Source organism: Scardinius erythrophthalmus (assembly GCF_964197995.2).
Source record: "Scardinius erythrophthalmus genome assembly, chromosome: 23".
Lineage (NCBI taxonomy): Eukaryota > Metazoa > Chordata > Actinopteri > Cypriniformes > Leuciscidae > Scardinius > Scardinius erythrophthalmus.
In genome coordinates this window covers 30,160,593-30,185,415 of record NC_138243.1, presented here as the reverse complement: position 1 = coordinate 30,185,415, position 24,823 = coordinate 30,160,593, and the positions used below count along the sequence as shown (strand labels likewise).

The 24,823-nt window shown below is 38.8% G+C and overlaps 1 protein-coding gene across 1 annotated transcript in view; it reads right to left on the bottom strand.

The window, feature by feature from the left end:
- Positions 1–24,823, bottom strand: part of LOC308683904 (zinc finger SWIM domain-containing protein 6) — a 92,792-nt gene that overhangs the window by 25,431 nt on the left and 42,538 nt on the right. Inside the window, exons 2-4 of the mRNA XM_081354764.1 lie at positions 21,084–21,440; positions 17,884–18,032; positions 16,863–17,013 (exon numbers count right to left, since the gene is read on the bottom strand). Coding sequence (XP_081210890.1) covers positions 16,863–17,013; positions 17,884–18,032; positions 21,084–21,440 — 657 coding nt within the window. The remainder of the gene's footprint in view (positions 1–16,862; positions 17,014–17,883; positions 18,033–21,083; positions 21,441–24,823) is intronic.

Here is a 24,823-nt window from a genome sequence, read left to right as displayed (position 1 = left end):
CAGACCACCTTGTCGGTTGATGTACGCTACTGTGGCGGTATTGTCTGATCGGACTAATACGTGCTGACCCCTGAGCAACGCACAGAAGCAGTGCAGGGTGAGACGTACAGCCAGCAACTCGAGGCAATTGACATGCCAAAGGCGCTGGGGTCTTGTCCAGGAGCCTGCGGCAGCATGTCCATTGCACATGACGCCCTAGCCCATTATGGAGGCATCTGTTGATACAACAACATGCCAGGAAACTCGTTCTATGGGCACTCCAGCCCATAGAAAACTGAGGTTCGTCCACGGGGTGAAGGTCTGAAGGCAGTCACTGGGACTCGGAGCGTGCCTTGTTGCCATGCCCACCTCGGGACTTGATCGCGAAGCCAAAGCTGAAGCGGTCTCATATGAAGCAAGACGAGCGACGTTACTGCGGCTGCGGATGCCATATGCCCCAGGAGCCTCTGAAATAGTTTCAGTGGAAACGCACTCTTGCCCTCGAACTGACGAAGGCAAATTAGCAGTGACTGCGCGCGCACGCACATGGCGACCGAGTCGATTTCCATACCGAGAAAAGAGATCCTCTGCACGGAGCAGAGTTTGCTCTTCTCCCAGTTGACTCGAAGGCCCAGACAAGCTAGGTGCCGCAGCACTAGGTCCCTGTGTTCGCAAACCTTGTCTCGAGAGTGAGCTAGGATCAGCCAGTCGTCGAGAGGAACAAGGGCTGCCTCGACAACCTTTGTGAAGACGCGAAGAGACAGGGCTAGCCCGAAAGGGGGAACCGCGCACTGGTATGCCTGCCCCTCGAATTATATATATATATATATATATATACTGGTATGCCTCATTTGCATATGTAAACATGACATTTCAGAAAACTTGTAATACAAAAAATGTCTGTCTCTATGTAAGTGAAAAACTGGAAAGGTTTTATGGTGATATCTATAACTTAAAATTTTTACCCTATCCACCTGTAGTGTTTTGGCTTTGAATAATGCACCTATTGTTTCAATGACAATTACAAGAAAATGGGACCCTTATTTCAATGTTATACGATGGATCCTTATTCAGGAGACATTGAACTTTCTAAAAATGTGGTATAACAACTTTTCCTCAAAAATGCCTACAGGGTTACACAATCTTGAAGATTCGGACCTGACTAGTACAGTTACACACGTGTGCACAGCGCTTTTCAATGGTTTAAAGTCACATTTTCTGTGAGCGCGCTTTAGATGTGTGCGCAATCACATGAAATGCTCACAAAGGAATCGATAAGAGGAACAAGTATCCGATTCCTGACCTCAAGTATTTGATTTTCGATTCCCAACTCTACACAAGACCAATAGAGAAGTATGATCTAGGCTTCATTAACTTCATAAGTCTGCCAGTCGACAGATAAATAGGTCAGCTGACCGATCGACTGAACGCAGACGAACGACCTCCATGTGTACTGTACCCTTAAGACGAGCTCGTCCAATCACGTCGTTCTGCTCTACTTTCAGTTTGATGGTAATAAGGTAATCCTGAGACACAGCAATTCCTCAGAATTAGCATCATATATTTTTGCTCATGCCTAATGAAGTTGACAAGGAACTGAATGTAATTCTTGTGATTGGATGAATAACCAGATATGAATCAGATTTTTGATTTTTTTCACTAATGAGAAGTAGTGCCGTGATGTAACTTCCTATCCATTTGCCTATCTATCCATTCATCCATCCCTATATATATATATATCCCTCTATCTTTCTATCTCTCTCTCTATATATATATACACGCACATCTATATATATATTTATATATCCCTTTCTCTCCATTCATCCATCTCTTTCTCTATCCATCCATCCTTCCTTATCTGTATTTATCAGATATGCCATATCCATCTATCTATATCCATCCATCCATCCATCCATCTTATCTATCCCTCTCTCTCCCCATCCATCCATCTCTATCTCTATCTATCCTTCCTTCCATATCTGTATCTATATCTATCCATCTATCTATCTTTATCCATCCATCTATACCTATCTATATATCCATCCATCTCTATCCATCCATTCATCCATCTCTATATCTGTATCTATATCAGTCCATCTAGCCAACCATCCATCATCCCTCTCTCTCTTTTGCTCTCTCTCCATCCATCTCTATCTCTATCTATCCATCCTTCCATATCTGTATCTATATCCATCTATCTATCTTTATCCATCCATCTATACCTATCTATATATCCATCCATCTCTATCCATCCATTCATCCATCTCTATATCTGTATCTATATCAGTCCATCTAGCCAACCATCCATCATCCCTCTCTCTCTTTTGCTCTCTCTCCATCAATCTCTATCTCTATCCATCCATCTCTATACATTCATCCCTCTTCCCATCCCTCCATCCATTTCTGTATCTATATCTATCCATTTTTATCTATCTATCTATCTATCTATCTATCTATCTATCTATCTATCTATCTATCTATCTATCTATCTATCTATCTATCTATCTATCTATCTATCTATCTATCTATCTATCTATCTATCTATCTATCTATCTCTCTCTCTCTCTCTCTCTCTCTCTATCTCTATCTCTCTCTCTATCTCTCTCTCTCTCTCTCTCTCTCTATCTCTCTCTCTCTCTATCTCTCTCTCTATCTCTATCTCTCTATCTATCCCTCCATCCATCCATATCTATATCTGTTTCTATCTCTATTAATACATCCATTCATATCTGTATCTCTCTATCCATCCATATCTATCCATCCATATCTATCCATCCATCGTATGGCAAATAGTTGGAATTGTCTAAGCTGGCAGTATTATTGCCCTATCTCAGAAAAATATAGGCAAAAATCATCCTTCAACAACACAATATCAGTTCAGATGGCAGCAACTATTTGTACTGACATAAAAAGAGAGAGAAAACCACTTCTGTTATTTGCAGTAATCTCATAAATCTGCTGATTAATCTGTCTGGCTGATATATCGGTTCATCGGTGGCAAAAATTACGGCAAGCCAATGAAGTCTCTACTCTATAAATAAACCAAATGCTCACAAATCCCGATTTGAAAAATAAATAAAAGTAAGTAAGATGACATCCATCCAGAAATACAGGCCACTTTCACGCCAGAGAAGTTGAGCATAAAGGCCGGATCGATACGCATACGTCCCTCACCGGGAAAAGCTGCCGAACGTCACCGGGAGCAGCCGAAACCCGCGAGGTTCATTTCTCCTCTAATTCATCCCATTGGCTGTGTTAGGCAGTGATGTATGGAGCCTGACGCGAGCGACACACCATGCGGAGTGTGTATGATGCTTTAATCACTCCCAGAGTGCTTCACAATGACACACTGAGAATACCTGCTAGACCCAGCTGAGCGAACGAGAGAGCGAGGGATGGAGGAGGGGAGGAGGACAAAACAACGAGATGGGGAGAGAAATGAAGGGAGCGGGAGAGACAAATGTATGATGGCAGGAGAGGAATTAGATAGCGACGAGAGAAAAGAGGGGAAGACAAAGGAGGAGAGAGAGAGATGTGAGGAAATCTGGAAGAACACGGGAAGCTCGCGGGGGGATGGGACGGAGTCTCGGCTCTTTGTTTGGGCATGAAGGACAACAGACGTGGAAAAGAGACGGGAAATATGCAGATCTCAGAGACGTTCAGAGACAAGAGTAGAAATCAACAAGCAAGTATTACGGGAATCAGAGTGCAAAGGGTTTTGTTTGCTGGGAAACAATAATGTAATGTGGAAGTTTTTGTGCTGGAAAATTATAAACAAATTTTTATATAATATGATACAATATAATATATGGATGCACAAGTTTTTTGCTGGGAAATTAGAAACAAATTTTAATATAATATAATATAATATAATATAATATAATATAATATAATATAATATAATATAATATAATATAATATAATATAATATAATATAATATAATATAATGATGCACAAATGTATGTATATATATATATAGATATATATAGATATATACACACACACACACACACACACACACACACATATATACATATATACACACACACACATACATACACACACACACATATATATATATATACACACACACATATACAAACATATATATGTGTATGTGTGTGTGTGTGTGTGTGTGTGTGTGTGTGTGTGTATGTATATATATATATGCATTTTTCAGAAAAACATATATCAGAGACTTTAATGTCTCTATGATAGAAATAGGATTAGAAAATCAATTCCTATTACGGAAAACCATATTTTTATGAATTCATGACGCTTGGATCTTGAACGTCAGCATTCTTCAGCTGAACACTAAAATGCGAAGTAAAATAAGACGTCAATTTCAACGTCTTCACTGGTTTCACCCAACAACAAACAAACAACATCCACACAACTCGTTTATTCTGATTCATGAGCGAATGAATCTTGTGAATCGGTTCGTTTAAATGACTCACGAGTCGAGTTAACAATACACATTCAGAGTTCCCTTCTGAATGCTACAATATTTATGTAAAATGATTTTTTTTTAGGCTATCTTTGGGTTATTTACAAGAATCTATAGCAAAATTGCTTCATCCACTTTTCAGTTTCTGATTATTTGCTGATAACTAGTTAGTGAACATTCTTAGATGATCTCCAGTGAAGGGATTTTTGCTTCCATGACGCACATAAACCAACCAGACCCATTAAATGGAAACGAGAATCAGTCAAAAACGGTCATCATCCCTAGAAGGGAGCGAACAAATCTGTGCTAAACAAGTCAGTAAATACAGACGAAACAAGACTGCGAATAAGACACAATAAAAACACTTCAAAGTGGATGTTATGGCTAAACCAAAGCAGAACTCCTGCGCGAACCAATCTTCACATCGTCTGTCCATGATTGCTCGTAAACCGCAAGCTGAAACCGTTACGGCAGCTGTAATTCATTATGACGCTACATGCTAATCAAGACGCCGCTGGCTATTTAGCCCACCATTGTCTTAAACTTGCTGGCTATACGGCTTTGTGTTTGGACAATGCGAAGGATTAGCGCTCGCTAGTGTAATTCTGTCAGCTGAGAGAAGTCGTGGCCTAATTTCCAGCCTCCTCCGTCACACGTAACCTAGATGAAGAGGAGTCGCTTTCAGCACACAGGCCCCTGTGCCCAGATTAATTAAAACAATATTGAGCTTAGCCGAATAAATTCTTACACACATGCACACACACACACACACACTGATGGAGTCCCTCCCCCTCGCTCTGACCGGGTCTTTCACGGCGTAATTTGAGCTTTCACTCCCAATCTCATCCCTGCTGTCAGCGCCTGTGTCGATCCCAGAGCATCCCATGATCCTCTCTCTCAGGAACACACACATTCAGGAACACACACATTCAGGAACGCACATTCAGGAACGCACATTCAGGAACACATTCAGGAACGCACATTCAGGAACGCACATTCAGGAACACATTCATGAACGCACATTCAGGAACGCACATTCAGGAACGCACATTCAGGAACGCACATTCAGGAACACACACATTCAGGAACGCACATTCAGGAAAACATTCAGGAACACATTCATGAACGCACATTCAGGAACACATTCATGAACGCACATTCAGGAACACATTCATGAACGCACATTCAGGAACACACATTCAGGAACGCATTCAGGAACGCACATTCAGGAACGCATTCAGGAACACATTCAGGAACACATTCAGGAACACATTCAGGAACACATTCAGGAACACACATTCAGGAACGCATTCAGGAACGCACATTCAGGAACGCATTCAGGAACACATTCAGGAACACATTCAGGAACACATTCAGGAACACATTCAGGAACACATTCAGGAACACATTCAGGAACACATTCAGGAACACACATTCAGGAACGCATTCAGGAACGCACATTCAGGAACGCATTCAGGAACACATTCAGGAACGCATTCAGGAACACATTCAGGAACACATTCAGGAACACACATTCAGGAACACATTCAGGAACACATTCAGGAACACATTCAGGAACACATTCAGGAACACATTCAGGAACACACATTCAGGAACACACATTCAGGAACACATTCAGGAACACATTCAGGAACTAGGCATGTGCCGGTATCACATTTTCATGCTGCGATTAATTGAGTGATCTTTTATCACGGTATACGGTATTATCACGATATTTTAATTGCACATGAGAAACAGATGGATTGGGGGGGGATGTAAAAAATTAAATAAAACTTGCATCACAAGGTGTAATTGTGATTGTCAAAACAATACCAAATTTTGGTAACTAAACTGAATTTTATTAAGTTTAGTGACAACATGTTACAATGATTACATGGTACAATGACTGGTAGGCTATACTGTTTGTATTGCTTAACACAAATTTAACGATTTCAATTCAATACTTGGGATTTGATTTAAATCTTGATTCAATATTGACTAATTTTGGATAAATATTAGATAGCCCACATGTTATTTTTTTCTCAAAAAAATATCTCACAATATGAAACCATATAGAGCCCTATATCAGCTGGTATTATTAAAGGTTACAAATAACTAATTAAATCAAATATAATGTGGTTTTCATTATAATAACAATTATGTAATGACACAAGTAAAAATATAATAAAAATATGTAAAAAAAAAATTGCAGTGCACATATTCAGCAAAATACTCTTCTTTATCGATTTGTTTTAGTCATCTAACATGCTGCTGGTCATTAATTGTTTAAATGTAACGTTCTGTGACACAATTGTTCTCCTGTTTCATATCAAAAGTAACCTGCTCTGTCTTGTTTGACGGTCTTCGTGTCCTCTTTGCTCCGCGATTTTTCTCTGCGTGAGAAAACGGATGTGTCGTCGCGTGTGAAGAGTCTCGCGCTGAATGCGTCGAGTTGGCAGCTCTGCTTTTAGAAGCGGGATGGATCCGGTTAGATCGGCGGCGGCCATAGACTGTAGGCGGCGGCGTTCCTCCTTCCACCATGCTGCTTCTCCATGTGAGGACTGTTTACATTAGACTAGAAGTGCGCAACGGCCGCATGCTTATACACGTGACGATTGTTTACATCAGAGTGCGCACGTGTTTCGCGCAGCATAAATAAATACGCAGTGTTTGTTTAAGCGGTTGATGGAAAATAAGCTATAAAGCGCGTTCTAAAAATCAAAATTCGGAAGTATTATTTTTCACGGTATTTTGAAGTGCCCGCGATAACAATATCGTGCATATTCATTACCGCGATTTATCGCATTACCGAATACCGGCACATGTCTATCAGGAACGCATTCAGGAACGCACATTCAGGAACGCATTCAGGAACGCATTCATGAACGCATTCAGGAACACATTCAGGAACGCATTCAGGAACGCATTCAGGAACGCACATTCAGGAACACATTCAGGAACACACATTCATGAACGCACATTCAGGAACACATTCAGGAACGCATTCAGGAACGCACATTCAGGAACACATTCAGGAACGCATTCAGGAACGCACATTCAGGAACACACATTCAGGAACACACATTCATGAACGCACATTCATGAACGCACATTCATGAACGCACATTCATGAACGCACATTCAGGAACGCATTCAGGAACGCACATTCAGGAACACATTCATGAACGCACATTCATGAACGCACATTCAGGAACACATTCAGGAACACATTCAGGAACGCATTCAGGAACGCACATTCAGGAACGCATTCAGGAACGCATTCAGGAACGCACATTCAGGAACGCACATTCAGGAACGCACATTCAGGAACACACACATTCAGGAACACACACATTCAGGAACACACACACACACACACATTCAGGAGAACACATTCAGGAGAGCACATTCAGGAACGCACATTCAGGAACGCACATTCAGGAACGCACATTCAGGAACGCACATTCAGGAACGCACATTCAGGAACACACATTCAGGAACACACATTCAGGAACACACATTCAGGAACACACATTCAGGAACACACATTCAGGAACACACATTCAGGAACACACATTCAGGAACACACACATTCAGGAACGCACATTCAGGAACACACACATTCAGGAACACACACATTCAGGAACGCACATTCAGGAACGCACATTCAGGAACGCACATTCAGGAACACACATTCAGGAACACACATTCAGGAACACACATTCAGGAACACACATTCAGGAACACACATTCAGGAACACACACATTCAGGAACACACACATTCAGGAACACACACATTCAGGAACACACACATTCAGGAACACACACATTCAGGAACACACACATTCAGGCACACACATTCAGGAACGCACATTCAGGAACGCACATTCAGGAACGCACATTCAGGAACACACATTCAGGAACACACACATTCAGGAACACACACATTCAGGCACACACATTCAGGCACACACATTCAGGCACACACATTCAGGAACACACATTCAGGAACGCACATTCAGGAACGCACATTCAGGAACGCACATTCAGGAACACACATTCAGGAACACACACATTCAGGAACGCACATTCAGGAACACACACATTCAGGCACGCACATTCAGGCACGCACATTCAGGAACGCACATTCAGGAACGCACATTCAGGAACGCACATTCAGGAACACACACATTCAGGAACGCACATTCAGGAACACACACATTCAGGCACACACATTCAGAAAAACGCACATTCAGGAACGCACATTCAGGAACGCACACATTCAGGAACACACACATTCAGGAACACACACATTCAGGAACACACACATTCAGGAACACACACATTCAGGAACACACACATTCAGGAACACACACATTCAGGAACACACACATTCAGGAACACACACATTCAGGAACACACACATTCAGGAACACACACATTCAGGAACACACACATTCAGGAACACACATTCAGGAACACACACATTCAGGAACACACACATTCAGGAACACACACATTCAGGAACACACATTCAGGAACACACATTCAGGAACACACATTCAGGAACACACACATTCAGGAACACACACATTCAGGAACACACATTCAGGAACACACACATTCAGGAACACACACATTCAGGAACACACACATTCAGGAACACACATTCAGGAACACACATTCAGGAACACACATTCATGAACACACATTCAGGAACACACATTCAGGAACACACATTCAGGAACACACATTCAGGAACACACACATTCAGGAACCCACATTCAGGAACACACACATTTAGGAACACACACATTCAGGAACACACACATTCAGGAACACACACATTCAGGAACGCACATTCAGGAACGCACATTCAGGAACGCACATTCAGGAGAACACATTCAGGAACGCACATTCAGGAACGCACATTCAGGAACGCACATTAAGGAACACACACATTCAGGAACACGCACATTCAGGAACACGCACATTCAGGAACACGCACATTCAGGAACACGCACATTCAGGAACACGCACATTCAGGAACACGCACATTCAGGAACACGCACATTCAGGAACACGCACATTCAGGAACACACACATTCAGGAACACACACATTCAGGAACACACATTCAGGAACACACATTCAGGAACACACATTCAGGAACACACATTCAGGAACACACATTCAGGAACACACATTCAGGAACACACATTCAGGAACACACATTCAGGAACACACACATTCAGGAACGCACATTCAGGAACACACACATTCAGGAACACACATTCAGGAACACACACATTCAGGAACACACATTCAGGAACACACACATTCAGGAACACACATTCAGGAACACACACATTCAGGAACGCACATTCAGGAACGCACATTCAGGAACACATTCAGGAACGCACATTCAGGAACACACATTCAGGAACACACACATTCAGGAACACTATCAGGAACGCACATTCAGGAGAACACACATTCAGGAACACACACATTCAGGAACACACACATTCAGGAATACACATTCAGGAACGCACATTCAGGAACACACACATTCAGGAACGCACATTCAGGAACACTATCAGGAACACACACATTCAGGAACACACACATTCAGGAATACACATTCAGGAACGCACATTCAGGAACGCACATTCAGGAGAACACACATTCAGGAACGCACATTCAGGAACACACACATTCAGGAACACACACATTCAGGAATGCACGTTCAGGAAAACACGTTCAGGAACGCACATTCAGGAACACACACATTCAGGAAAACACGTTCAGGAACGCACATTCAGGAACACACACATTCAGGAACACACATTCAGGAACGCACATTCAGGAACACACACATTCAGGAACGCACATTCAGGAACGCTCCAACAATATGGGGTTTTCTAAGAGGCTGACAGCAGCACTCAATTCTCGACGTCCTTGCTGGTTTCACACTCTCAAACACACACACACACACACACACACACACACACAACATCTACACAACTACTGACGTCTGATCCGTGAGTGAATGACTGTATTGAGTGCATAAACATATTCACCGCTCAAGCTGTATGGGGGTTTCCATGGGGCCGACGGCTATATATACGGCGACTGCCACTAGCGGCTCCAAGCATGATTGCTAAAACACTGAATAAAAGCGATCCGAGACCTGCCTGATGCAAGAGAGCCTTTGTTCCTCAACAAAAGCGACCCGCTCGCAGCGCAAGACGGATGAAGGAAGAGACAGAGTGAAGGATGCTGGGAGGAGCGAGCGTATAAATCTGCGCTGTAATCTTCCTCTCACACTCACTGGCAGCTCCTCATCCTCAGACTACCTGACCGCCGGTGTCAGATTAAGTGTCCGGGATTTAATGAAATGGTCTTCGCATTATCGCGCCTGTCAGGGAGGAAGAGGAGGGGGAGCCTTCATAACGAAGGCCTCTCCAATTACGCCAGGGCTTAGAGTGCCTGACAGGCGTAATGATTCATCTGAGAGAGAGAGAGAGAGAGAGAGACCCTCAGATCTCTCTCTCCTCCTCTTTTTAATGAACCTGGTCCCTTCACCAGCTCTCGAAGAGGAGGAGCACACCTGGAACAACCGTTCAGTGATCGCTTCATATACTGCAGTCTGAACACAGAAATACTGTGGGTTAAAGTCGGCTTCAAATCCGACGTTTCTTTCCTATTGTGACGTGTATACGAGCGAAACGCTTCGCAAACAAGAACAAATGTGGGCGGGGCTTGATTGTGTCTGTGGGAATTGATTGGATGGTTGTGGTTTGCTATTGGCTGATCTCATGTGAGTGACAGGTTGCCCCGCCTACATCATCAGGGAAGAGAGGAGATGCTGTAAGAGGAAATTATTCTGATTCAAGATTATGAGTAACATGAATTAGAGTTCTCAACGGGTCGGGTCGGCCCGACAAACCCGACGGGATCCGCGGGTTCGGGCCGGGTTCGGGTCGAAAATATAATCAAATGACTCGGGTCGGGTCGGACCTCGGGCTTGGACCTAATCTTTTCCGCTCAGTAAAAAAACAAAAAAAAAACATTTATTAATCATCGCTGCTGGTCACCGTAAAGAAAGTCTGGCTGCTGCGTGTAACGTGCATCATGGAGAGGGGCGGGGGCAGACCTGACGCCGCTGCGTGCACGCCTTTAGCCTGGAGAAGAAGATGGAGTTGGTGAGAAGTAATCTTGCCGCAGGTGAATTCACCGTCGCTACTACAGCCTATTTATATATTTAAAGTGTATTGTTTCAGTTGTTTGTATTGTTTGTATTGTTAAAAGGCGTGAACATTAAAGGTTGATTTGAATTCCCGTCTGCTGGTCATGATAATACGTGTATGAGAGAAAAAGAAAAACTGACGCGGCGTCGGGCCGCGGGTCGGGTTCGGGCAAATAATTCATGTTTATGTGTCGGGTTACATCGGGTCCGGGCTTTAAAAGCCACGGGCCGGGTCGGGTCGGGTTGTAATTTTCAGGCCCGTTGAGAACTCTAACATGAATTTAAAACAATAATTATGTGCACCAATAAATCATTTATAATAAACAGCAATGTTCAACTGTCAATTTTGATTTCATGGTGACCAACAAACATCATAAGCTTCAAACTTTAATATAATATAATATAATATAATATAATATAATATAATATAATATAATATAAATTTATATATATTTATATATATATATATATATGGTGCAAAGTTTTTTGCGGGAGAATAATAATAATAATAATAATAATAAATTATATTACAATATAATACTACTACTAAATAATATTATTATTAATAATAATAATAATAATAAAATGAACAACTAGACTCATTTTATGGTAATTTTAATTTAATATAACTGTTTGCTTCCCATCTATTCTTGGGGTCTATTCACTATTTTCAAATTTATCCTAAATATTTCATAAAGTGAAGGTCCAGTGCGTGCTTTGTTTCAGTGAGCCGTTCTTAGCCAAATTAATCAGTAAACCAGACCAGAATAATCTGGCATACACAATCCATATTGCACATTGCATTTCCCTTAATTCAGTGGGACTGAACATTACTAGTGTGTAGGACTGGTGTTGGTTGTGAGGCCCTATCCAGGGGCCACTCGTTAAACAGCCAACTTCCCTTCTGTGACACAAAGGGCCTCTCTTCCCCTTCTGCAGCCTCTCCTCATCCTCCATCAAACACACAGAGGCCTCACAGCGCACAAACGCCCGCTAATCTTCTTCAACCCCGCAAATTCCTTGTAGTCGCACCGTCAGCTTGGAAACAAAAGCATCAGCCCTCGAAAACTCTGGCTCTTAAAGCTTTCAAACAGCTCTTTTGCCTGAACGCATAGAGATATGAAAGCACATGAGGCTATATCAAACATACAGTAAACACAGTGAAATATTATTAGAATGTAAATCAGCTGTTTTCTAGGTGAATATACAGTAAACTATCATTTATTCCTGTGATCAAAGCTGAAATTACTCCAGTCTTCAGTGTCACATGATCCTTCAGAAATCATTCTAATATGATGATTTGATGATCAAGAAACATTTATGATTATTATCAGTGTTGAAAACAGTTTGTGGAAACTGTGATGCATTTTATTTTTCTGGATTCTTTGATTAATAGAAAGTTCTAAAGAACAGCATTTATTAGAAATAGAATCTTTTAGTGACATTATAAATGTCTTTATCACCTTTGATCAATTTAATGAGTCCCTGATGAGTAAAAAAGATAATTTATTTAAAAAAAATAAAATAAAATAAAAACTTTCTGCTGACCCCAAACTTTTGAAAGGTAGTGTAAATGCTTTTAACTATGGAAGCTTGTTTCTGCCACAGAATAAAAAATAAAAAAGGTCATTGCAACTTTTTAATCTCACAATTCTGACTTTTTATCTCAGAATTGTGTGATATAAAGTCAGAATTGCGTGATCTAAAGTCAGAATTGCGAGTTATAAAGTCACAATAGTGTGTGATATAAAGTCAGAATTGCAAGTTATAAAGTCAGAATTGTGATAAAGTCAGAATTGCGAGTTATAAAGTCACAATAGTGTGTGATATAAAGTCAGAATTGCGAGTTATAAAGTCAGAATTGCGTGATCTAAAGTCAAAATTGCGAGTTATAAAGTCACAATTGTGTGATATAAAGTCAGAATTGCGAGTTATAAAGTCAGAATTGTGATATAGTCAGAATTGTGAGTTATAAAGTCACAATTGTGTGATCTAAAGTCAGAATTGCGAGTTATAAAGTCAATTGTGATATAGTCAAAATTGCTAGTTATAAAGTCAGAATTGTGAGATATAAAGGCAGAATTGCGAGTTATAAAGTCAGAATTGTGAGATATAAAGGCAGAATTGCGAGTTATAAAGTCAGAATTGTGAGATATAAAGGCAGAATTGCGAGTTATAAAGTCAGAATTGCGAGTTATAAAGTCAGAATTGTGATAGTCAAAATTGCGAGTTATAAAGTCAGAATTGTGATATAAAGTCAGAATTGCGAGTTATAAAGTCACAATAGTGTGTGATATAAAGTCAGAATTGCGAGTTATAAAGTCAGAATTGCGTGATCTAAAGTCAAAATTGCGAGTTATAAAGTCACAATTGTGTGATATAAAGTCAGAATTGCGAGTTATAAAGTCTGAATTGTGATATAAATTCAGAATTGTGAGTTATAAAGTCAATTGTGTGATCTAAAGTCAGAATTGCGAGTTATAAAGTCAATTGTGATATAAAGTCAAAATTGCTAGTTATAAAGTCAGAGTTGTGAGATATAAAGGCAGAATTGCGAGTTATAAAGTCAGAATTGCCAGATATAAAGTCAGAATTGTGATATAAAGTCAAAATTGCTAGTTATAAAGTCAGAATTGTGAGATATAAAGGCAGAAGTGCGTGTTATAAAGTCAGAATTGCCAGATATAAAGTCAGAATTGTGATATAAAGTCAAAATTGCTAGTTATAAAGTCAGAATTGTGTTATAAAGTCAAAATTGCTAGTTATAAAGTCAGAATTGTGAGATATAAAGTCAAAATAGCGATTTATAAAGTCAGAATTGTGTTATAAAGTCAAAATTGCTAGTTATAAAGTCAGAGTTGTGAGATATAAAGGCAGAATTGCGAGTTATAAAGTCAGAATTGCCAGATATAAAGTCAGAATTGTGATATAAAGTCAAAATTGCTAGTTATAAAGTCAGAATTGTGAGATATAAAGGCAGAAGTGCGTGTTATAAAGTCAGAATTGCCAGATATAAAGTCAGAATTGTGATATAAAGTCAAAATTGCTAGTTATAAAGTCAGAATTGTGTTATAAAGTCAAAATTGCTAGTTATAAAGTCAGAATTGTGAGATATAAAGTCAAAATAGCGATTTATAAAGTCAGAATTGTGTTATAAAGTCAAAATTGCGAGTTATAAAGTAAGAATTGTGATATAAAGTCAAAATTGCGAGTTATAAATTCATAATTGCGAGTTATAGTCAATTGCGAGTTATAAAGTCATAATTGTGATATAAAGTCATAATTGCGAGTTATAAAGTCAGAATTGTGAGATAAAAATCCGCAATTATCTTTTAAAATGTTTTATTCTGAGGCAGAAACAAGCTTCCATAGTTAACAGTAGATGTAGTAGTAGTTTACAATAATACTGAGAAAAAAAAGCATTTGCGCTTTTCCAAATTGCGTTTGGCCACATTTCATCGCATAAGATCAAGCTCGACTCGCGCACTTGCATAAGTCATCTCATGGAATGTCTTGAACGCAGCGTCAGTCTAGTGTTTGTCTCCCGCTCTGCTTCTGAGCTCGGCTCCGGGGACCTGAACGCCAGCAATTGTGCTCACATCCGCCCAGTGCCAAGGCAAAATTGATGAAACATCACAGGATTTGAGAATTGGCAGGCTAGCATGATGTGGCGAGCCAGTCACAATTAAAATGATTACACGTCCTTCCAATTTTCACCACTTTCATTCCAATAGTGCTGATAGCAGGAGATTGAGATGGAAAGGCGGAAAAAGCATGATATATTCCTTGTATATAATATGCTAGGTGGATTGAATGGCAGTAAAACAACATTTGTTGTTGGCTCTGAGCGTTTTGATCCAGTTACAGTAATTGAAGCAATAGACGCAGCACTTCGGAAACGGGCTAAAGTGCGCCGCAGTTTCTAGCGGTCGTGTCTGCTTGTGTGCTTACCACAGTATATTTTAGACAGAAACACCCGAGAGGGTTTTAAGAGGGAAAAGAATATGCAATATTGATCAAGAGCAAAAGCTACGAATATGCAATCTGGCAACTGCAGTCTCCTCTAAATGGCCGTCCTCAGAGACTCAGGTGGATTTTAAACAGAGATCCGCACAGACGCTGAGTGCAGGGCAGACGGACTCAAAACACGCCTGATCGAGAAACAACGACCGACTCACACAGGCCGACATGCGTTCTAGTCTTAAAGGAGTCCTATTCTGCTTTCTTTAGTGTGTAATGTTGCTGTTTGAGCATGATAAAGGACGACAAAGTTCTTCTCTATATCAGTGTCAGTGTTTCTGAACTCCCTGAAACGCCTCCATCTTGAGTTTCTCGTTCCTCATTTAAATAATTAATATGCAGAATAAAGGGGCGGGGCCTGGTTGAGTTAGTTAGTAGTGTGTTGAAACTGGTGGTTATGGTAAGGGGCGAGACATTTCCCAAACACACTCGAAACGGTCGACCAATCACAACACTGTGATCCAGCCGACCAATCAGGGCACAGTGTGCTTTTCAGAAGGAGGGGCTTCATAGAGACAGGAACTAAACAGAGCGTTACTGACAGACTGGGAAGAGAGGAGCCGCAACAATGGGGAATATGAGGAAAATAATCAACATTCAAGCAGGAAAACCTGTTCTAGAGCACAAAAACAACATCAAGACTTAAAGTCGCCCTGTAGTCAATCATTTTATCCCTTAAAACTCATCTTTGATCACCAAAATTACATATTTAAACGTTTTTTTCCTTGAAAAACGATTTTCTTCATGCCTTAAAATAGCTTGAATGTAACTCGACACCTTTGCCTCATTTAGTATACGCGGTTCTATGAATATGCAAATGAGCCCCGCCTCCACTCACTCACTCACTCACTCAGAGATCCACTCGTTAACGATCACACGTTGATCTGATTGGTTACAAGGTAGTTTGTGACGTCAGAAACACCAGCGATTTCAAAGCGTGTTTTTGAGACTGTCTTTGGTTCACTGCAGTTTTAAGGAGAAAATACTCAGCAATGCTGTCGACTTATGAATTTACACATGGTTTGTCTTAAAGCACATTAAAAACACCACATAGACACATAAACAACATTAAACTTGATTTTCTCCACAGGGGGACTTTAATGATACTGCACTTTAAATACTGTCTGTGTGGAAGAAAGAGCAAAAGCCAGTGTTGTTCTCACCTAGCTCGTCCCACAGCTGCCGGTATTTGTCCGTCATGGTGGTTCCCTGCTGCCGCCACAGAGCCAGCCGCGGGTCGGCCATGAACTGCTCCGTGATCAGCGTTAGCATGCGAGCGCCGTTCGAGTCCCGCATCTTCAGCATCTCCCGTACCTGAAGCACACGTGCAAACGCACATTAAACTCTTGCACCATCATGAGGAGAGTGCTAAACCTGACACTGTTTCCAAACCAGACATTCTGCAATTTCAGTGTTTATCCGTTTTTGTTCTAAATAGCCACAAATGCATGGAATAAATCTCTTCTGCTCACCAAAACTGCATTTATTTGATCAAAAATACAGTAAAAACAGTGAAATATTATTCTAATATAAATCAGATGTTTTCTATGTGAATATACAGTAAGTGTAATTTATTCCTGTGATCAAAGCTGAATTTTCAGCATCATTACTCCAGTCTTCAGTGTCACATGATCCTTCAGAAATCACTCTAATATGATGATTTGATGCTCAATGTTGAAAACATTCGTGCTGCTTCATATTTGAGGAAACTGTGACAAATTTGATGAATAAAAAGTTCAAAAGAACAGCATTTATTTTAAATAGATTTTTTTTAACATTATAAATGCAACTTTTCATTATTTTAATGCATCTTTGCTGAATAAAAGATTTATTTAAACTGAGCCCAGACTTTAAAAGAAAGGAAGTGTAGCTCCTCCCACAGTGAAATCTCATTGGTTCAAAATTCCACTCAACAGGCACATAAAACATGATTTTTTCTTTCTAATGGCAGTGATTTTGTAGCTTTTTACAGTATTTTGCTTGCAAATAGAACAATATTTTGCATCATGCTTGACGTAAGAGATAAACCGGACAGAATGCATTGAATTTTCTTCAAATGTACTTGGGTAGGTTTCTCCTATCAGGCTGAAACTTTCAGCATTACATTTAGTTTATCACTTAAAACGCTAATGCAGTGATGTGGAAAAGGGAGGATCATTACAAGCAAGTTGAGCTTCACCCCACCTTTGAAAACAGGAGATTGAGCTGTTTTCCCGAGCCGTGGTATCCACCCTGGGAGAGGAAGAGTTTGACCTGCTCCTGGACCTGCTCCTCGTCCAGATGCCAGCAGTTCTCGTCGTCCACGCTGGCCCCCGCTGTGGGGTCCGGGGCCCCTGAGGCACAAATACACAACATAAGATATAACATATAAGATTATGCTTTTGTCCGTGTTCATCTCTCTTCAGTGTGTAATGTAAAGCTCCAGTTCTTCTCTATATCAGTGTCAGTGTTTCTGAACTCCATTTTACGCCTCCATTTTAGTCTTGAGTTTCTTCCGGGAACGAACACGTCACAATATTCCTCATTTAAATAATTAATATGCAGAATAAAGGGGCGGGGCCTGGTTGAGTTAGTTAGTAGTGTGTTAAACTGGTGGTTATGGTAAGGGGCGGGACATTTCACAAACACACTCAAAGCGCTCGACCAATCACAACACACTGATCCAGCCGACCAATCAGAGCACAGTGTGCTTTTCAGAAGGAGGGGCTTCATAGAGACAGGAACTAAACAGAGTGTTACTGACAGACTGGGAAGAGAGGAGCCGCAACAATGGGGAATATGAGGAAAATAATCAACATTCAAGCAGGAAAACCTGTTCTAGTAGAGCCTGAAAACAACAAGACTTTGTAAGGCAGGTCGTCTTTAATGCGATGCAGAAGCTGGTCTAAAATCGCACACACGCAGGGAAAGAAAACCCCCGAACCCCAAACAACGGCTGAAGTCGACAATGCTGAGGGTCTATAGTAAAGATTTATTAGATGCCACATCAAACCAACTTCCTGCATTCCAGCCGTGACCTCACACTGATGAAAGCACTTCCTTTTCCCCCGTTCTGCAGTGTGCTGTTCGCCGACGTTTTTTCCCCCTATAATTGGCACATCCGCTTTAGATTTCCCCTTCCCGACAAAAGAGAAATATAATATGACCATTGTGCCTAATGCCGAAACGATAAGAGACTATAAGAGTCTTTCTTTCCCTTTAGATTGATGTCATCAGGCTCTGGGACCGACGGCTCCAGGCCGATGCATAGATCAGAATGCTAATGGAAATGTGCATGCACTTTACAAAAATCAGCCAAACGTTTTGAAAAATAGGCATTTGTTTGCCATTTTCCCCCCACAAAAATAAAGTTTAATTTACTACGTTCATTAACAAACTCCCTCCTCAGTCCAGAGAATCTACTGAAATCAAGATGCAAGAACCTCTTAAAGACGATATCTTCAAGGCTGTGATGCCACTATTGTGAGCTCAATAACATGTTAACGACTATATTTACAGGCATCCTATGTAACATGTGGAAAAACGGCTAATCAAATGTCTGAAAAATACAGGAATCCTAAAGGAACGGCAGCAAAAACAGCTCGTTTAATTCTAGGAATCAGACAGAGGATGCAAATTTAAATAAATAAATAAATAAATAAATAAATAAATAAATAAATACATACATAAATAAATAAATAAATAAATAAATAAATAAATAAATAAATAAATAAATAAAATATAGCCCCTCCCATGAAACTCTGCATTTTAGATAATTAGGCTTTATTTTTTTTAAAACCGACCAGTTTTCCTAAAGAAGATTTAAAAATAAAAATAAAATATTAAAATAAAATAAAGATTATAAAAATAAAAAATAATAAAAAAATATGTAAAAAATAAAATAAACAAAAAAAACTATAAAATAAAAAGTACAAAAAACCCTAAAAAAATTAAATAATTTAACATAACAGAAAATCTATTTAAACTCAACATAACAAAAAAAAAAGAAATGAAAGAGACAAAACAGCATATTTACTACAGTGACCAATATAAATATATAATCTGTAACACTTTACAGTAAGGTTTCATTTGTTCACACTAGTTAATGAATTATCTAACATGAGCTAACTATCAATATATTTATTACAGCATTTATTACACTTAGTTAATTTTAATTGATAATCCAGCTGTTCATTGTGTGTTCATGTTAGTTCACAGTGCATTAACTAATGTTAACAAATACAACCTTTGATTTTAATAATGTATTAGTAAATGCTGAAATTAACAAAGATGAATAAATGCTGTCAAAGTATTGTTCATAGTTATTTCATGTTAACAAATGAAACCTTATAGTTAAGTGTTACCATATAATCATATATTTGATGTTTTTATTTTTAATTTTTTCATTTGTATTACAGTCAAACCAAAACTTATTCAGACGCCTTCAACATTTCTCACATTATCAGTTTATTCGCTATAGTTTAGAAAATGGTAATGAAATATGAGCAGAACTCAGTTGATATTTGACTGGTTTTGTCCGTCCTTCTGTTAGACTGTCTCACACATGAATTATGTTGAATATCTGTCAGCTGTTAAATTTAACTACACAATTAGATAATACCAGTTTAGCTCAACCAATCACCAAGCAATGCTTCATTGTGTTCAGTCTGTGTGTAAAAAGAGCATTAGCAATTAAAGACAAAACACTTCAGCAAAACATGATCAGCTCAAAGAGTCCGAATCATTTTTGCTCCCAAATTTTTTAGAAATTTCACTGGTAGTCACTGTATGAAGAATATTAGTGTATAATATGTCACAGTTTACTTTATTTTGCTCTCCTCACATAAATGAACTATAGTGTGTAAAAAAATATTACATTTTTTATCTGGTGTCTGAATAATTTTTGGTTTGACTATTTAATTCAATGCATTTTTACACTCATTGGACTATCAACTTTTGGAGAGTCCCATTCCTGGGTTTAGCTCCAATACTAGTTAACCAACTAAACCAGCAAATTAAGGTCTTTAGGATATAGGAACCTCTAATCAGGTGTATTGGAGAAGGTTGTAGCTAAACTCTGCAGGAATGGGATTTTGACAACTCTATTGTCTATACCATGTGCAATACTTGAGCAAATTGTTAAAGGCATGCTTCATAAACAAAGTATCTGGCTAGATATTTAGCTGACGCATGAGGAAATTAAAACGCATCCATTCCAGAATTGTTAACTACATCCAAAATGCCAAATATCTGGTGTCTGAATCATTTTTGGTTTGACTGTGTATATAAAGCACGTATGCATATTTAGAAACCGTTAAAGCCGGTGTGTAGCCTAGTTGTGACAGAGACTGTAGGAATGTGAAGTAGTAGCTCTTGACGTGAAGGGCTCTTGAAGCGGATCTCACCGTGGACTTGGTTGATCTCCGAGTTCTGCGAGAGGATCTCGTCCGCCAGCTTCTGTGCCGTGGGCAGGACCTCCGTGTGGTGGACGGTGATGAGATACTGCACAAACTTCTGCAACTGGTCCCTGTTCATCTGGAAGAGAGTCTCTGAGATGGGCAGGTGAAGTTTGACCTGCTCGGGCCTCCGTACGCGGTACAGGGAGAGCGCCACCACGTGTGCGCAGTAGAAGATGTCCTTGTTCCCGCATCCGCACGTCACAGAGGTGATCTTGCAGCGGTCGAAGCTGATGGCGACGCTACACACCATCTCGGGCTCGGACGGCGTGGCCGGCTCTGTCACGGTGCCGCTGAGGTGGAAACCTGAGACACACAGAAGGAAAGGGGTTAATTTATGTTGGACTGAGTGTTATTGCATCCATCAAACTCGACACAGATCTTCAGTTTGCTCTGATCGCGTGTTGTTTCAACAGACCGGACGGTTTTCTCTTTAGCAGATGATCAAAAATACGACAAACTTCCAATGTTTTCTGACTATATGCTCTGAAATTCAGTATTTTAAATGATTAGGCTTTATTTTTTACAACTGATCAGTTTAGTGAATAAAATCTAGTAAATATAAATCTAGTAGCGGATTATAAAAAAAACCTCAAAATCAATAAAAACTGTGAAAAAAGAAAAAAAAGAACTAAAAAATAAATTAATAATTAATAATGGCGGTTTTCAAGTGTATTATTAAAAAACAAAAAAACATTGAAAAATAAATAAGAACAAAAAGTAAAATCAAAACAGAATAAAATGAATCTATTTATTGGTAATTAAATAAAATCTATAAAAGATTTAAATCTATTAAAAAAATTATAATAATTGTACCTCAATGTTTTCTGACTATATGCTTTGAAATTCAGTATTTTAAATTATTAGGCTTTATTTTTTAAAACTGATCAGTTTTACTAAAGTGAATAAAGTCTAGTACAATAAAATATACATATAAAATATAAATAATTATAAAAAATATAAATATAAAATAATATATTAGATAAAATAAAATAACTATACAAAATAAATGAAATGAAATGAAAAAAATGAAAAAAGTAAAATAAATATAAAAATATAAATCAATATAAACAAAACAACAAACAAAGCAAAGCAAAGCAAAGCAAAGCAAAAAACAAAACAAAACAAAACAAAACAAAACAAAACAAAACAAAACAAAAAACAAAACAAAACAAAACTAAACCACTCATTAAAAGTATGTAAAAGTACAATGAAATCCTGAAAAGTGATCCAGGGACGGTTTAAAAAGAGGAAGAGAGGGTGAGGAAGTCTCAGTCTACTGTTGGTGAACAGGTGTGTAGGTGTGTGTGTGTGTGTGTGTGTGTGTGTGTGTGTGTGTGGGTGGGGGGGGGGGAGTTGGTGTGCCACTACAAAGGCAGGACTGAATAATGCACATGCTCATTTGAATATTAATTAAGCCTTTGCTGCCGATCCAGAAGAGGCGGAGAGTCATACATGAACTAGGAAGTAAAGCAGATATTAATGAGAGCGTATTAATCCCAGCCGCCTAACGAACGCGCCGTCTAGCAGACTTCACTGCCCGGGCCTTTCCAATACTGAAGCACTTAAAGCACTCTTCACTTCTGTCTTGTGTCTTTGTTCATTTGTTTTCATTTGTCCCACTGCTTGTATTTTTGTGGATTATAAAAAAATAATAAAAAAAAAATCAATAAAAACCAAAAATAAAATTTAAAAAATTAAAATCAAACTAAATTAAATTAAATATTTGAATAATAATGGTTTTCATTCGTCCCACTGTTTGTATTTTAGTGGATTATAAAAAAAGAAAATTATAATTTAAATAAATAAAACTAAATGAATTAAATATATGAATAATAATGGTTTTCATTCGTCCCACTGTTTGTATTTGTGGAGATTATAAAAAATATATCAAAAACAAAAAATTAACTAAATAAAAACTAAATAATTAAATATATGAATAATGGTGGTTTTCAAATGGATAATTATTATTAAAAAAAAACTCAAAATCATTGAAAAATAAATAAGAACAAAAAGTGAAATAAATCAAAACAAAATAAAACAAAATGAATCATTAAAAAAAATCTATAAAAAGATTTTTTTATATTCAAAATAACTTTTTTCATTTGTCCTACAGTTTGTAATTATTACAAAACTAGAAATTAATATAAATAAAATTATAAACAATTAAAATTAAATATATTTAATATGAACTATAAATATATTTAAAAATACTTTGTGCTGTCAGTTGGTATTGTGACAATCCTAGTATATCCTTACACACACTAAGAAAACAAAACATTCTAAACTGCTGTTTAATGGTGTCTGTGCCTCTTCAGGGTAAAACACACTCCTCCCAGTAACACACATCTCCTGTTAGTGGTGGGACCGGCCCACTATTGCTACAAGAGAAAAAGGATGAATGTTCAAGTTTCACTTCCTTTCTCAATGTGCTGACCCAGCGGTGTCCACCTATACGCCTCTTCCACAACGCTAAATATATTCGATCACTTGAGAAAAGCATTAGCTTGTAGAAGTGGAGGAAGAAGATGCCAGGAGCGATTTCTAACCAGTGTTCAAGAGCACAAACACAGCGCAGAGGAACTGGCTCAAATCCGTGTTTTCAGCAACAACACTTACATAAGACGCCGTTTTCTCCTCAGTTTGCACTGGTCATGAGCAGGTGTGTGTGGAAACTGAAGATGTGGCTAATACTCGTGTGTGTATATATATATATTAAACTTAGTTAATAATAATTTCAATATTTATTAATACATTATTAAAATCAAAGGTTGTATTTGTTAACATTAGTTAATGCACTGTGAACTAACATGAACACACAATGAACAGCTGGATTTTATTAACTAACATTAACAAAGATTAAGAAATACTGAAACAAATGTATTGCTCATTGTAAGTTTAACTAATATTAACTCCTGAACCTTATTATAAAGTGTTATCATAAAAATGATTAAAACTGGTCAGTTACACAGAGATACAGAAAACAAATATTTGAGACAAAATATGCGCAAGACTATACAAGAACTACAGATTGTGTAAAAGAAATATATCGATACAAAAATCTTGACATTCACGACAGTTGGAATTACAGCCCAACAGGGAACTGTAAATACAACCGTAAATATGTGAAGAATAATGAAGAATAAAGAAAAAGACGTGCGTCTAGACTTGTTTAAGGGGGATTCCTCAACGCAAACCACCATCCGTCTCAGGAAACAACTCTATTCATTTTCTAATTCAACAAAAGAAGCGATGTTTCGCATATCACGCCGCAAATCAACTAATTATGCCGGCGGTCTCCAGACGGCCACTTACAGCGCTGTGTTCAATCACCAACACACACCAACACAACTCTCAGACGGCGAGCTTCATAATCAAAATTATTTTCCTCTAAAACGCTCCCCGAGGACGGGGAAGGTAATAATGAAAGTAAGCGCAGATTTGGAAGGCAATATAAACAAACGCAGGAGAGATTCTGCTATTCATCACGACCCAAATGAATCCAGAGCAGCGCGAACAGAGCACGACGCCAGTCTGGGTCACATGACCTCCTGGGTCACATGACCTCCTCAACAGTAAGATTAATACACACAAATAAACAAAACAAACTTCATACTTCACATCACTGATAGGCTTCTTTTTCTTTACGCAAAAAATATTAGAAAATAGAATGATAGAGCGATGGACGG